General features: G+C 42.5%; 1 protein-coding gene across 1 annotated transcript in view; it reads left to right on the top strand.

Moving 5' to 3' along the window:
- MYO1F (myosin IF) overlaps positions 1-14,558 on the top strand; it is a 363,040-nt gene that overhangs the window by 191,042 nt on the left and 157,440 nt on the right. The window contains exons 13-14 of the mRNA XM_069741645.1: positions 13,699-13,785; positions 14,144-14,311. Of these exons, the coding sequence (XP_069597746.1) occupies positions 13,699-13,785; positions 14,144-14,311 (255 nt within the window). The remainder of the gene's footprint in view (positions 1-13,698; positions 13,786-14,143; positions 14,312-14,558) is intronic.

Here is a 14,558-nt window from a genome sequence, read left to right as displayed (position 1 = left end):
AGAACTAGCCCGATTATTAAGGGCAAACTCGGCCAACGGCAAAAAGGTCACCCAATCATTCTGATCAGCAGACACGAAGCATCTCAAATAGGTTTCCAAGGTCTGATTGGTTTGCTCCGTTTGGCCATTTGTCTGAGGATGGAATGCTGAAGAAAAAGACAAATCAATGCCCATTCTAGCACAAAAGGACCGCCAAAACCTAGAAACGAACTGGGAACCTCTGTCAGACACAATATTCTCCGGAATACCATGCAAACGAACCACATGCTGAAAAAATAATGGAACCAAATCAGAGGAGGAAGGCAACTTAGGCAACGGCACCAAATGGACCATCTTAGAAAACCGGTCACAAACCACCCAGGTGACAGACATCTTCTGAGAGACAGGAAGATCAGAAATAAAATCCATGGAAATATGCGTCCAGGGCCTCTCAGGAATAGGCAAAGGCAAAAGCAACCCGATGGCACGGGAACAGCAAGGCTTAGCCCGAGCACAGGTCCCACAGGACTGCACAAACGAACGCACATCCTGCGACAAGGAAGGCCACCAAAAGGACCTAGCCACCAAATCTCTGGTACCGAAAATCCCAGGGTGACCAGCCAACACCGAACAATGAACCTCAGAAATTACCCTACTAGTCCATCTATCAGGAACAAACAATTTCTCCACAGGACAGCGGTCAGGTTTATCAGCCTGAAACTCCTGAAGTACCCGCCGCAAATCAGGGGAGATGGCAGAAAGAATCACCCCCTCCTTGAGGATGCCAGGCGGCTCAAGAACTCCCAGAGAATCAGGCAAAAAACTCATAGAAAGGGCATCAGCCTTCACATTCTTAGAACCCGGAATATACGAGACCACAAAATCAAAACGTGAGAAAAACAGAGACCACCGAGCCTGTCTAGGATTCAACCGCTTAGCAGACTCGAGGTAAATCAGATTCTTGTGATCAGTCAAGACCACCACGCGATGCTTGGCTCCCTCAAGCCAATGTCGCCACTCCTCAAATGCCCACTTCATAGCCAACAACTCCCGATTGCCGACATCATAATTACGCTCAGCAGGCGAAAACTTTCTGGAGAAGAAAGCACATGGTTTCATCAAAGAGCCATCAGAATTTCTCTGAGACAAAACGGCCCCTGCCCCAATCTCAGAAGCATCAACCTCAACCTGAAAAGGGAGAGAAACATCTGGCTGACGCAACACAGGGGCAGAAGTAAAACGACGTTTAAGCTCCTGAAAGGCCTCAACAGCCGCAGAGGACCAATTCACCACATCAGCGCCCTTCCTCGTCAAATCGGTCAGAGGCTTCACCACACTAGAAAAATTAGCAATAAAGCGGCGATAAAAATTGGCAAAGCCCAAAAATTTCTGAAGGCTCTTTACATATTTAGGTTGAGTCCAATCATGAATGGCCTGGACTTTAACAGGGTCCATTTCAATAGCCGAGGGGGAAAAAATGAAACCCAAAAAAGAAACCTTCTGAACTCCAAAGAGGCACTTAGACCCCTTCACAAACAACGCATTAGCACGAAGGACCTGAAATACCATCCTAACCTGCTTTACATGAGACTCCCAATCATCGGAGAAAACCAAAATATCATCCAAATACACAATCATGAATTTATCCAGATAATTCCGGAAGATATCATGCATAAAGGACTGAAATACCGATGGAGCATTAGAGAGCCCGAATGGCATCACAAGATATTCAAAATGGCCTTTGGGCGTATTAAATGCTGTTTTCCATTCATCACCTTGTTTAATACGCACGAGATTATACGCCCCTCGAAGGTCGATTTTAGTAAACCAACTGGCACCCTTAATCCGAGCAAACAAATCAGAAAGTAAAGGTAAAGGGTACTGGAATTTGACAGTGATCTTATTGAGAAGGCGATAATCTATACAGGGTCTCAAGGAGCCATCCTTCTTGGCAACAAAAAAAAATCCCGCTCCCAACGGTGACGAAGATGGGTGAATATGCCCCTTCTCCAAGGACTCCTTTACATAACTCCGCATAGCGGCATGCTCTGGCACAGACAGATTGAAAAGTCGGCCCTTAGGGAACTTACAGCCAGGAATCAAATTAATGGCACAATCGCAGTCTCTATGAGGAGGCAGAGAACTGGACTTGGGCTCATCAAATACATCCTGGAAATCCGACAAAAACTCAGGAACTTCAGAAGAAGGGGATGAGGAAATGGACATCAAAGGAATATCGCTATGTATCCCCTGACAACCCCAACCAGTTACAGACATAGATCTCCAATCCAGCACTGGGTTATGTACCTGTAACCATGGAAAACCCAGCACAACAACATCATGCAAATTATGCAACACCAAAAAGCGAATATTTTCCTGATGTGCTGGAGCCATGTACATGGTTAACTGAGTCCAATGCTGAGGTTTATTCTTGGCCAATGGCGTAGCATCAATCCCCCTTAAGGGAATAGGACTCTTCAAAGGCTCCAAGGAAAAACCACAGTGCTTGGCAAATTCTAAGTCCATTAAGTTCAGGGCAGCGCCAGAATCCACAAATGCCATAACAGAGAAGGACAACAATGAGCAAATCAGGGTAACAGACAAGAGAAATTTAGGCTGTACAGTACTAATGGTAACAGACCCAGGAACCCTCCTAGTACGCTTAGGGCAATCAGAAATAGCATGAGCTGAATCACCACAGTAAAAACACAGGCCATTCTGACGTCTAAATTTCTGTCTTTCTGCTCTAGTCAAAATCCTATCACATTGCATAGAGTCAGGACTTTGCTCAGAGGACACTGCCATATGGTGCACCACCTTGCGCTCACGCAAGCGCCGATCAATCTGAATGGCTAGAGACATAGATTCGCTCAAACCGGTAGGCGTAGGAAAGCCCACCATAACATCTTTAAGGGTTTCAGAAAGACCTTTTCTGAAAATAGCAGACAGAGCCTCTTCATTCCACTTAGTGAGCACAGACCATTTTCTAAATTTCTGGCAGTATAACTCTGCCGTTTCTTGACCCTGACACAGGGCCAACAGTGTTTTGTCAGCATGTTCTACTGAGTTAGGTTCATCATACAACAATCCGAGCGCTTGAAAAAATGCATCCACACTCAACAATGCCGGATCCCCTGTTTCAAGAGCAAAAGCCCATTCTTGAGGATCACCACGCAGTAAGGATATGATGATTTTTACTTGCTGAATGGGATCACCAGAAGAACGGGGTTTCAAAGCAAAATACAATTTGCAGCTATTTTTAAAGTTCAAAAACTTGGATCTGTCCCCAAAAAACAAATCAGGAGTAGGAAATCTAGGCTCTAGAGCCGGAGTCTGGACAATATAATCTTGGATACACTGGACTCTTGCAGCAAGTTGATCCATACGAGAAAACAAACTCTGAACCTCCATACCAGAGCATATATCCAGCACCACCCAGATATCAAGAGGAAAAAAAAGACAGAACAGAGCACAGAAAAAAAAATGGTTCAGAACTTTCTTTTCCTTCTTTTGAGATGCATTTAATTCATTTCCGGCCTGCTGTACTGTTATGACCTGGTGGTTAAGAGGCCACACTGATATGACCTGGTGGCTAAAACGCAACATGGAGCGAGCTCTGAGAAGGTGGTATCTCTACTGACCGCAGTCCCTAATCCTAACAACAACACTAGAAATAGCCGTGGGATGTTCCTGACTCTCCCTAGACACCTCTTCCCAGCCTAAGAAATAACTACCCCTAAAGAAGGAAATAGAAAGCTATCTTGCCTCAGAGAAAACCCCCAAAAGGAAAGATAGCCCCCCACAAATATTGACTGTGAATGGAGAGGGAAATGACGTACACAGAAATGAAATCAGAATTCAGCAAAGGAGGCCAATACTAAACTAGATAGACAGAGAGAAAAGGATACTGTGCGGTCAGTATAAAAACTACAAAATCCACGCAGAGTTTACAAAAATGAACTCCACACCGACTCACGGTGTGGAGGGGCAAATCTGCTTTCCCAGAGCTTCCAGCTACCCTGAATAAGACATAGTGACAAGCTGGACAAAAAGAGACATATTTGCAAGACAATAGAGTCCAAACAAATGGACAAACAAAAACTAGCAAAAACTTATCTTTTGCAGACAAGGACTGGCCATATGAGAATTCCAAGGAGAGAACCAAATCCAACCAAGAACATTGACAGCAGGCATGGACTAAAGCCCAGAACAGGTTTAAATAACAAACCTAGGCAAGGCGATTACTGAAGGCAGCTGCTACAGCTACCTAAAGGAGCAGCAGTTCCACTCGAAACCACCAGAGGGAGCCCAAGGGCAGAACTCACAAAAATACCATTAGCAACCACAGGAGGGAGCTCCAGAACGGAATTCACAACAGAGACCTCTATGGTTGTCCCTACCAGATTGCTGTGAGCGCCACCCAGTGATTGGCGCTCATAGCAAGTGAGTAATTCTACTACATAGAGGCAATATGATCATCGCCTCTATGTAGCAGAACCAATCGGGTTGTGGCAGCTTCTAGTCTCCCATGGAGACTATTGAAGCATGCCTAAAGTAAAAAAAAGTTTTTAAAAGTATAAAAAATATATAAAAATTCCAATCACCCCCCTTTCGCCCCTTCAAAATAAAACTATTAAAAAAAATCAAACACATTTGGTATCGCCGCATTCAGAATTGCCCGATCTATTGATAAAAAAAGATTAACCTGATTGTTAAATGGCGTATTGAGAAAAAAAAGTCAAAACGCTAGAATTACATTTTTTTGGTTGCCGCAACATTGCATTAAAATGCAGTAACGGGCGATCTGCACCAAAATGGTATAATTAAAAACGTCAGCTCGGCACTCAAAAAATAAGCCCTTACCCAACCCAAGATCACGAAAAATGGAGACGCTACGGGTATCGGAAAATGGCTCAATTTTTTTTTTTAACAAAGTTTGGAATTTATTTTCACTACTTAGATAAAAAACACCCTAGACATGTTTGATGTTCATGAACTCATAATGACCTGGAGAATCATAATGACAGGTCAGTTTTAGCGTTTATTGAAACAACTGTCGGATTACACTTTCTTTGCAATTTCACCGCAGTTTTTTCCTGTTTTCTAGTACATGACATGGTAAAACCAATTGTGGCGTTCAAAAGTACAACTCGTCCTGCAAAACACAAGCCCTGACACGGCCATATTGACAGAAAAATAAAAAAGTTATGGCTCTGAGAAGAAGGGGAGCAAAAAAAGAAAACGCAAATCCGAAAATACCTCCGGGGGTTAAGAGGTTATATAATAGTAGGCAACAATCAAACTAACATATGTGCTTTATTTTTCATAAAACATATGAGGATCAGTTTGTCTTAACGACATTGGTACACGCCAAACATATTCAAACAGATGTAGAAATAACTATTTTTTATTACAAATTTACATTTACAATTCATCCGGACTAAACAACGACTCGTGTGGTGTTTTCCGGGGTTACACCTTCAGGGATGGAGGACTGTGTGGGCATTTGAGAGTGTGGGATGTATTGCTGGAGTGGTGGATTTTCGACAGATGTTTCCACATATATTTATCGAAATCCAGAGGAAGCTGTGTGATAAGTTTGTGTATCCAAGGAGGGACCATAAAAGGATTGTTGTGGGTGTAGTGGTAGTTGTTGATATTTAGAACTCACAGGTTCCATTTGCCTTTGTGGCTGTGATATCTGCCAGAGATATGTTTGGCCAGTTTAGTGTTGGTGGCAGAGGGTTTGGATGCACATACAAGTGCTTCTCACTAACTTAGAATATCATCAAAAAGTTAATTTATTTCAGTTCTTCAATACAAAAAGTGAAACTCATATATTAGATAGAGTCATTACAGAGTGATCTATTTCAAGTGTTTATTTCAGTTAATGTTGATGATTATGGCTTACAGCCAATGAAAACCCAAAAGTCATTATCTCAGTAAATTAGAATAATTAACAAAAAACACCTGCAGCATTTTCACTGCATCAAAAACACAGGATCTTACTGTTCCAGTAAAATGTGTGTGGGGGGGGGGTTTAACACGGAGTAAACTAACCTGCAGTGAGTGATTCAAATCTGCAACATGTCTATGTAGTCTGCTGAGTTTTATATGCTGGTTTTCCCCATTGAATTACATTACAGTAGATGTGGAAAATCTGCAGGTAAAAATGCGTATGATCTGCAAATGACTGTCAATAAAGCTTTGTCAAATACCAGCAAAATCAAGCAACTTTATTTAAAGCATAAAATAACAAAATGAAAAAAAAAAAACGCTTGGTCAAAAATGTGAAAAAACACACATAAGAAACACATTCAAAAAAGCATTGAAAAAAATCAAGCAGCCTAATAGGTGCAGAAAATCTGCATCATCAAAAACGCATCAAATACTCATTGTGGGAACTTAGTCATGTCAGAATACAGGTCCTTCTCAAAAAATTAGCATATAGTGTTAAATTTCATTATTTACCATAATGTAATGATTACAATTAAACTTTCATATATAATAGATTCATTATCCACCAACTGAAATTTGTCAGGTCTTTTATTGTTTTAATACTGATGATTTTGGCATACAACTCCTGATAACCCAAAAAACCTGTCTCAATAAATTAGCATATCAAGAAAAGGTTCTCTAAACGACCTATTACCCTAATCTTCTGAATCAACTAATTAACTCTAAACACATGCAAAAGATACCTGAGGCTTTTATAAACTCCCTGCCTGGTTCATTACTCAAAACCCCAATCATGGGTAGACTAGCGACCTGACAGATGTCAAGAAGGCCATCATTGACACCCTCAAGCAAGAGGGTAAAGGTACCGTCACACATAGCGACGCTGCAGCGATACCGACAATGATCCGGATCGCTGCAGCGTCGCTGTTTGGTCGCTGGAGAGCTGTCACACAGACAGCTCTCCAGCGACCAACGATCCCGAGGTCCCCGGTAACCAGGGTAAACATCGGGTAACTAAGCGCAGGGCCGCGCTTAGTAACCCGATGTTTACCCTGGTTACCATCCTAAAAAGTAAAAAAACAAACGTTACATATTTACCTACAGCCGTCTGTCCTCGGCGCTCTGCTTCTCTGGTCTGGCTGTGAGCGCCGGGCAGCCAGAAAGCAGAGCGGTGACGTCACCGCTCTGCTTTCCGGCTGACCGACGCTCACAGCCAGAGCAGGAGGAGTGCAGAGCACAGCGCTGGAGGACAGAGAGCGGTAGGTAAGTATGTAGTGTTTGTTTTTTTACTTTTAGGATGGTAACCAGGGTAAACATCGGGTTACTAAGCGCGGCCCTGCGCTTAGTTACCCGATGTTTACCCTGGTTACCAGCAAAGACATCGCTGAATTGGTGTCACACACGCCGATTCAGCGATGTCTACGGGGAGTCCAGTGACGAAATAAAGTTCTGGACTTTCTTCCCCGACCAGCGATCTCCCAGCAGGGGCCTGATCGCTGCTGCCTGTCACACTGGACGATATCGCTAGCGAGGACGCTGCAACGTCACGGATCGCTAGCGATATCGTCTAGTGTGACAGTACCTTAAGACCCAGAAAGAAATTTCTCAACAAATAGGCTGTTCCCAGAGTGCTGTATCAAGGCACCTCAATGGTAAGTCTGTTGGAAGGAAACAATGTGGCAGAAAACGCTGTACAACGAGAAGAGGAGACCGGACCCTGAGGAAGATTGTGGAGAAGGACCGATTCCAGACCTTGGGGAACCTGAGGAAGCAGTGGACTGAGTCTGGTGTGGAAACATCCAGAGCCACCGTGCACAGGCGTGTGCAGGAAATGGGCTACAGGTGCCGCATTCCCCAGGTAAAGCCACTTTTGAACCATAAACAGCGGCAGAGGCGCCTGACCTGGGCTACAGAGAAGCAGCACTGGACTGTTGCTAAGTGGTCCCAAGTACTTTTTTCTGATGAAAGCAAATTTTGCATGTCATTCGGAAATCAAGGTGCCAGAGTCTGGAGGAAGACTGGGGAGAAGGAAATGCCAAAATGCCTGAAGTCCAGTGTCAAGTACCCACAGTCAGTGATGGTGTGGGGTGCCATGTCAGCTGCTGGTGTTGGTCCACTGTGTTTCATCAAGGGCAGGGTCAATGCAGCTAGCTATCAGGAGATTTTGGAGCACTTCATGCTTCCATCGGCTGAAATGCTTTATGGAGATGAAGATTTCATTTTTCAGCACGACCTGGCACCTGCTCACAGTGCCAAAACCACTGGTAAATGGTTTACTGACCATGGTATTACTGTGCTCAATTGGCCTGCCAACTCTCCTGACCTGAACCCCATAGAGAATCTGTGGGATATTGTGAAGAGAAAGTTGAGAGACGCAAGACCCAACACTCTGGATGAGCTTAAGGCCGCTATTGAAGCATCCTGGGCCTCCATAACATCTCAGCAGTGTCACAGGCTGATTGCCTCCATGCCACGCCGCATTGAAGCAGTCATTTCTGCCAAAGGATTCCCGACCAAGTATTGAGTGCATAACTGAACATTATTATTTGTTGGTTTTTTTGTTTGTTATTAAAAAACACTTTTATTTGATTGGATGGGTGAAATATGCTAATTTATTGAGACAGGTTTTTTGGGTTATCAGGAGTTGTATGCCAAAATCATCAGTATTAAAACAATAAAAGACCTGACAAATTTCAGTTGGTGGATAATGAATCTATAATATATGAAAGTTTAATTGTAATCATTACATTATGGTAAATAATGAAATTTAACACTATATGCTAATTTTTTGAGAAGGACCTGTAGATATTTCATGGACACAATAAAATTTTTCTGTAGGAGAAAAAACTACAGCAACAGATCAGATTAATGATTTTACTTTTACAATTGCGATAGTAATAGATTAATTTTATACAAATGGTGAGACATAAAAAAACATTTGCTGGCAATCATTTTTTCAGAAAGAATATCATTTACATTTTAAAGTAAAAAAATGTGCGGAAAAGTTTCATTACCTCAACATATAAGCTTACCCATCAACTCAAAATATAAGCTTACCCATCACCTCAGAATATAAGCTTACCTATCACCTCAAAATGTAAGCTTACCCATCATCTCAGAATTATAAGCTTACTCATCACCTCAAAATTATAAGCTTACCTATAACCTAAAAATATAAGCTTACCCATCACCTCAAAATATAAGCTTACCCATCACCTCAAAATATAAGCTTACCCATCACCTCAAAATTATAAGCTTACTCATCATCTCAAAATTATAAGCTTACCTATCACCTAAAAATATAAGCTTACCCATCACCTCAAAAATATAAGCTTACCCATCACCTCAAAATATAAGCTTACCCATCACCTCAAAAATATAAGCTTACCCATCACCTCAAAATTATAAGCTTACCCATCCCTTTAAAATTATAAGCTTACCTATCACTTCAAAATTATAAAGCTTACCCTTCACCTCAAAATTATAAGCTTACCCATCACCTCAAAATTATAAGCTTACCCATCACCTCAAAATATAAGCTTACCCAGCACCTCGAAATATAAGCTTACCCATCACTTAAAAACTATAAGCTACCCCATCACCTCAAAATTATAAACTTACTCATCACCTCAAAATTATAAGCTTACCTATCACCTAAAAATATAAGCTTGCCCATCACCTCAAAATTATAAGCTTACCTATCACCTCAAAATATAAGCTTACCTATCACCTCAAAATATAAGCTTACCATTTTTCTCAAAATATCAGCTTACCTATCACCTCAAAATATCAGCTTACCTATCACCTCAAAATATAAGCTTACCCTTCACCTCAAAATATAAGCTTACCTATCACCTCAAAATATAAGCTTACCCATCACCTCAAAATTATAAGCTTACCCATCACCTCAAAATTATAAGCTTACCTATCACCTCAAAATTATAAAGCTTACCTATCACCTCAAAATATAAGCTTACCCATCACCTGAAAATACAAGCTTACCTATCACCTCAAAATTATAAGCTTACGCATCACCTCAAAATTATAAGCTTACCTATCACCTCAAAATTATAAAGCTTACCTATCACCTCAAAATATAAGCTTATCTATCACCTGAAAATACAAGTTTACCTATCACCTCAAAATATAAGCTTACCTATCACCTCAAAATATAAGCTTACCCATCACTTCAAAATATAAGCTTACCCATCACTTCAAAATATAAGCTTACCCATCACCTCAAAATTATAAGCTTACCTATCACCTCAAAATATAAGCTTACCAATCACCTCAAAATATAAGCTTTCCCATTGATACGCTCGCGATGTGAATTTGTGCTTTACCTAACTAGTATATTAACCTTAAAGCACAATCCATGAAACAAAATTAGATGCAAAAAATCTCCATAATTAGATGTATGAACACATCCCTTAATATGTAAATTTTAAGGTGAAAGGAGAATACATTGCAGAAAAAGTAGTGTTTAAAAATGAAATTAATTTTTAAACTACCGTATACTTTTTCTTCAACGTATCTTCCTTTCTCCTTTAAATTTACATATTAAGTAATAATAACAAAATAATCTTTATTTATATAGCGCCAACATAATCCGCAGCGCTTTGCAGTTTTAGGCTGTGTGCACACGATGCAGATTTGGTGCAGAAAAATCTGCTGCAGTTCTGCACTAAATCTGCATCTCCTGGCAGAATCTGGAGGTGCGTTTTTTATGCGTTTTTGATGCGTTTTTGATGCGTTTTTTATGCGTTTTTGATGCGTTTTTTGAGCACCCTTAGGGTCTGTTTCCACGATCAGGAAACGCTGCGTGTCTGACGCTGCATAGAGCCGCAGCGTCAGACACGCAGCGTCCAGATGTTACAGCATAGTGGAGGGGATTTAATGAAATCCCGTCTCCACTATGCGTGGTAACACGCACGCGGCGGCCCTGCGACTCCGGACATGCTGCGCGTCTTTTCAGATCGCAGCATGTCCGTATATCTTGCGGCGACGCTGCGTCGCCGCAAGATATAGCACAGGGCCCTATGGTGGGGAGCGATGATGCCGGATGTGTGCTGTGAACACATCCGGCATCATCGCGTCCCAGAAAGGGGGCGGGGCTACCGCAGAGCGGCTAAGCCGCTCCGGCGATACCGCCGGCCATCCTGACCGTGGAAACATACCCTTAGGGTATGTGCACACGATGCAGATTTAGTGCAGAACTGCAGCAGATTTTTCTGCAGCAGAAACGCTGCAGAACTGCACTGTGATCACAGTACAATGTAAATCAATGTGAAAAAAAAAAAGCTGTGCACATGGTGCAGAAAAATCTGCGCAGAAACGCTGCAGATTTCAAAGAAGTGCCAGTCACTTCTTTTGTGCAGTTCTGCAGCGTTTCTGCACCCCTCCATAATAGAAATCTGCAGGTGCGTTTTTGATGCGTTTCTGATGCGTTTTTGATGCGTTTTTTGTGCAGATTTGTGCTAAAAAAACGCATCAAACGCATAAAAAACGCACCTCCAGATTCTGCCAGGAGATGCAGATTTAGTGCAGAACTGCAGCAGATTTTTCTGCACCAAATCTGCATCGTGTGCACACAGCCTAACAGTTTCAAACGCAAGTCATAAGTAACAACATTAACAATACAATAATTAAAGCAAAATAAGGCGACCCTGCTCGTGAAAGCTTACAATCTACAATGAGGTGGGGGAGATACAAAGTACAGGTGTGTATTTACAATGATGTATTTACAATGATGGTCCAGTCATCTTCAGGGGGTGGGGGATAGATGGAGATAGTGAATGGGCTACACACACACACAAGCCTAAAATAACTATTAGGGAAAGTGATAGGCCGCTCTGAACAAATATGTTTTGAGGGTGCACCTAAAACTATGCAAATTGTGAATGGTCCTAATGTCTTGGGGTAGAGCATTTGAGGATTGGTGCAGCGCCGGAGAAGTCTTGGAGATGGGAGTGGGAGGTACGGATTATTGCAGAGGTGTCGAAAGTCAATTGCAGAGTGAAGCAGTCGGCTAGGCCGATAGATAGAAATAAGGGAGGAGATGTAATGGGGTGCCACACTGTGGAGAGCTTTGTGGGTGAGAACAAGCACTTTGAATTGGATCCTATAATGAATGGGTAGCCAGTGTAACGACTGGCTGACTGCATCTGAATACCGATTAGCCAGGTGGATGACCCTGGCTCCTGCATTGAGGATAGATTGAAGAGGGGAAAGTCAAGTAACAGGGAGGCCAGTTAATAGAGCATTACAGTAGTCCAGGCAGGAGTGGATCAGGGCGACAGTGAGGGTTTTTGTTGTTTCCATGGTGAGAAAAGGGAGGATTGTAGAGATGTTCTTTAGGTGTAAGCGGCATGAGCAGGCAACAGATTGTATATGGGAAGTGAAGGAGAGATTGGTGTTAAACGTAACACCCAGACAGCACGCCTGCTGCCATAGTGTTATTATGGTGCCACCCACAGAGAGGGAAATGTCAGGTTTAGGGAGGTTAGTAGATGGTTGGAGCAGAAGAAGTTCAGTTTTGGAGAGGTTGAGTTTCAGATAGAGGGCGGACATGATGTCGAAGACTGCGAACAGTCACGGGAGTCCTGTAGTACAACGGGAGTAAGGTTGGGGGATGAGGTATATAGTTGTGTGTCATCGGCATAAAGATGGTACTGAAAGCAGAATCTGCTGATGGTCTGTCCAATTGGGGCCGTGTAGAGAGAGAAGAGAAGGGGGCCAAGGACTGAGCCCTGAGGTACCCCAACAGTGAGAGGAAAAGGAGATGAAGTGGAGCCAGCAAACAGAACACTGAAGGAGCAGTCAGAAAGATAGGAAGAGAACCAGGAGAGAGCAGTGTCCTTAACGCCTAGTGCCTAGAGCCTAGAGAGTAGGAGAGGGTGGTCAACTGTGTCAAAAGCTGCAGAGAAGTTGAGAAGAATGAGCAGAGAGTGGTCACCATTACACTTGCTCAAAAGAAACAACCTGGCACTCAACTTAATGCTCGTGAGAGGTTTTAATTGTAGTACCCACACTACATGCTTTCTTTTGAGTTTCACGTGGTTTGGGAACCTACCTTGGCACCACAAATAGTAGTGCACACGCTTCTACCTCTCATACCATTACACTTGCTGTCAGAGGGTCATTGGTCACTTTGATGAGTGCAGTTTCTGTTGAGTGTAGGGGGCAGAAGCCGGACTGTGAAGGGTCTAGGAGGGAGTGAATTGAAAGGTAATGGGTAAGGTGGGAGTAGACCAGGCGCTCCAAGAGTTTAGAGATGAAGGGGAGGTTGGAGACTGGTCTGTAGTTATTTGTGCAGGATGGATCAAAAGAAGGTTTCTTTAATAATGGTGTAATGATAGCTTGTTTGAAGGAGTAGGGGAAAATGCCTGAGGTGAGGGAGAGATTAAAGATTGTAGTTAGACGAGTTGTGATGACTGGAGAGAGAGACTGGAGGAGATGAGAGGGAATGGGGTCAGTAGTGCATGTAGTCAGACGACAAGAAGAGAGGAGCCTGGAGACTTCTTCTGTGATGGAATCGAATGTGGAGAGTGAGCCAGGGGAATTGCAGGGAGCGATGGGAGTCACAGCACTTAATGGCTGGGAGCGGATTTCCTGACGGATATTATCTATTTCCTCTATATGTGCTTTTGGCCTGAGGAGGGAGTGAAAGGTGTCAGAAAGTTTGTTGGTGTGTTAATAAGTGATGTATTTTAACCTGTTATGTACTCATGAATGATTAATAAACTGTAAATTATATTATAGGAAGAATATGTTGCAGAAGGGATAAAATGGTCCCCTATTGAGTACTTTAACAACAAAGTGGTGTGTGATCTCATTGAGAACAAACTGGTGAGTATGGAGAGATATTTAAACTTCTATCTTCCACCTCATTAATTTGATCCCCGATACAATCAGAAAAGGGGCATTACTCTCAGCCAGACACATCTGCTGTTGGTGACCAAGTTGAGAGGCCACATTTCATATGACTGGTTGACTGGCGGTCTCATCAAAATCATTGGCTTCAGCCAATATTCATGTACTGTGCATGACTACCTTCAAAGTTCTGGACCACTAGAACAAATGAGGTTTAAATAAAACTTAAGAAACTAACTTTTTCTTCATCCTATTGTGCAAATACTTGATGCATATTACAAAGTAAAATATAATACTAGTCCCTGTTTGTACTCATAGTCTTCTATCCACCCAGAATCCTCCCGGTATAATGAGTGTACTGGATGACGTGTGTGCCACGATGCATGCCACAAGTGGGGGTGCAGATCAAACTTTATTACAGAAACTCCAGGCAGCTGTGGGTACCCATGAGCACTTCAACAACTGGAATTCGGGCTTTGTAATCCACCACTATGCTGGGAAGGTAAAGATTATCCAACATATCAGTCAATTGAAGGAAACTAATTGAAGATATCAAATTTTAATTCATTTGATCATCAGGCAATACTGCAGCAAAATGGCACAATCAAACAATTTGAATAAGGCCGGTGTCACACTTGCGTGTGCAATGCGAGAAACTCGCAGGAGTCTCTTGCATCAATACCCGACACTTCCGCCAGCACTTGGGACCGGAGTGTGAGGCTGCATGTATTTCTATTCAGCTGAACACT

The sequence above is a fragment of the Ranitomeya imitator genome, chromosome 1, assembly GCF_032444005.1.
Source record: "Ranitomeya imitator isolate aRanImi1 chromosome 1, aRanImi1.pri, whole genome shotgun sequence".
Taxonomy (NCBI): Eukaryota; Metazoa; Chordata; class Amphibia; order Anura; family Dendrobatidae; genus Ranitomeya; species Ranitomeya imitator.
The sequence above is the reverse complement of the archived record's forward strand: the minus strand, read 5'-3'. Positions and strand labels throughout refer to the sequence as shown.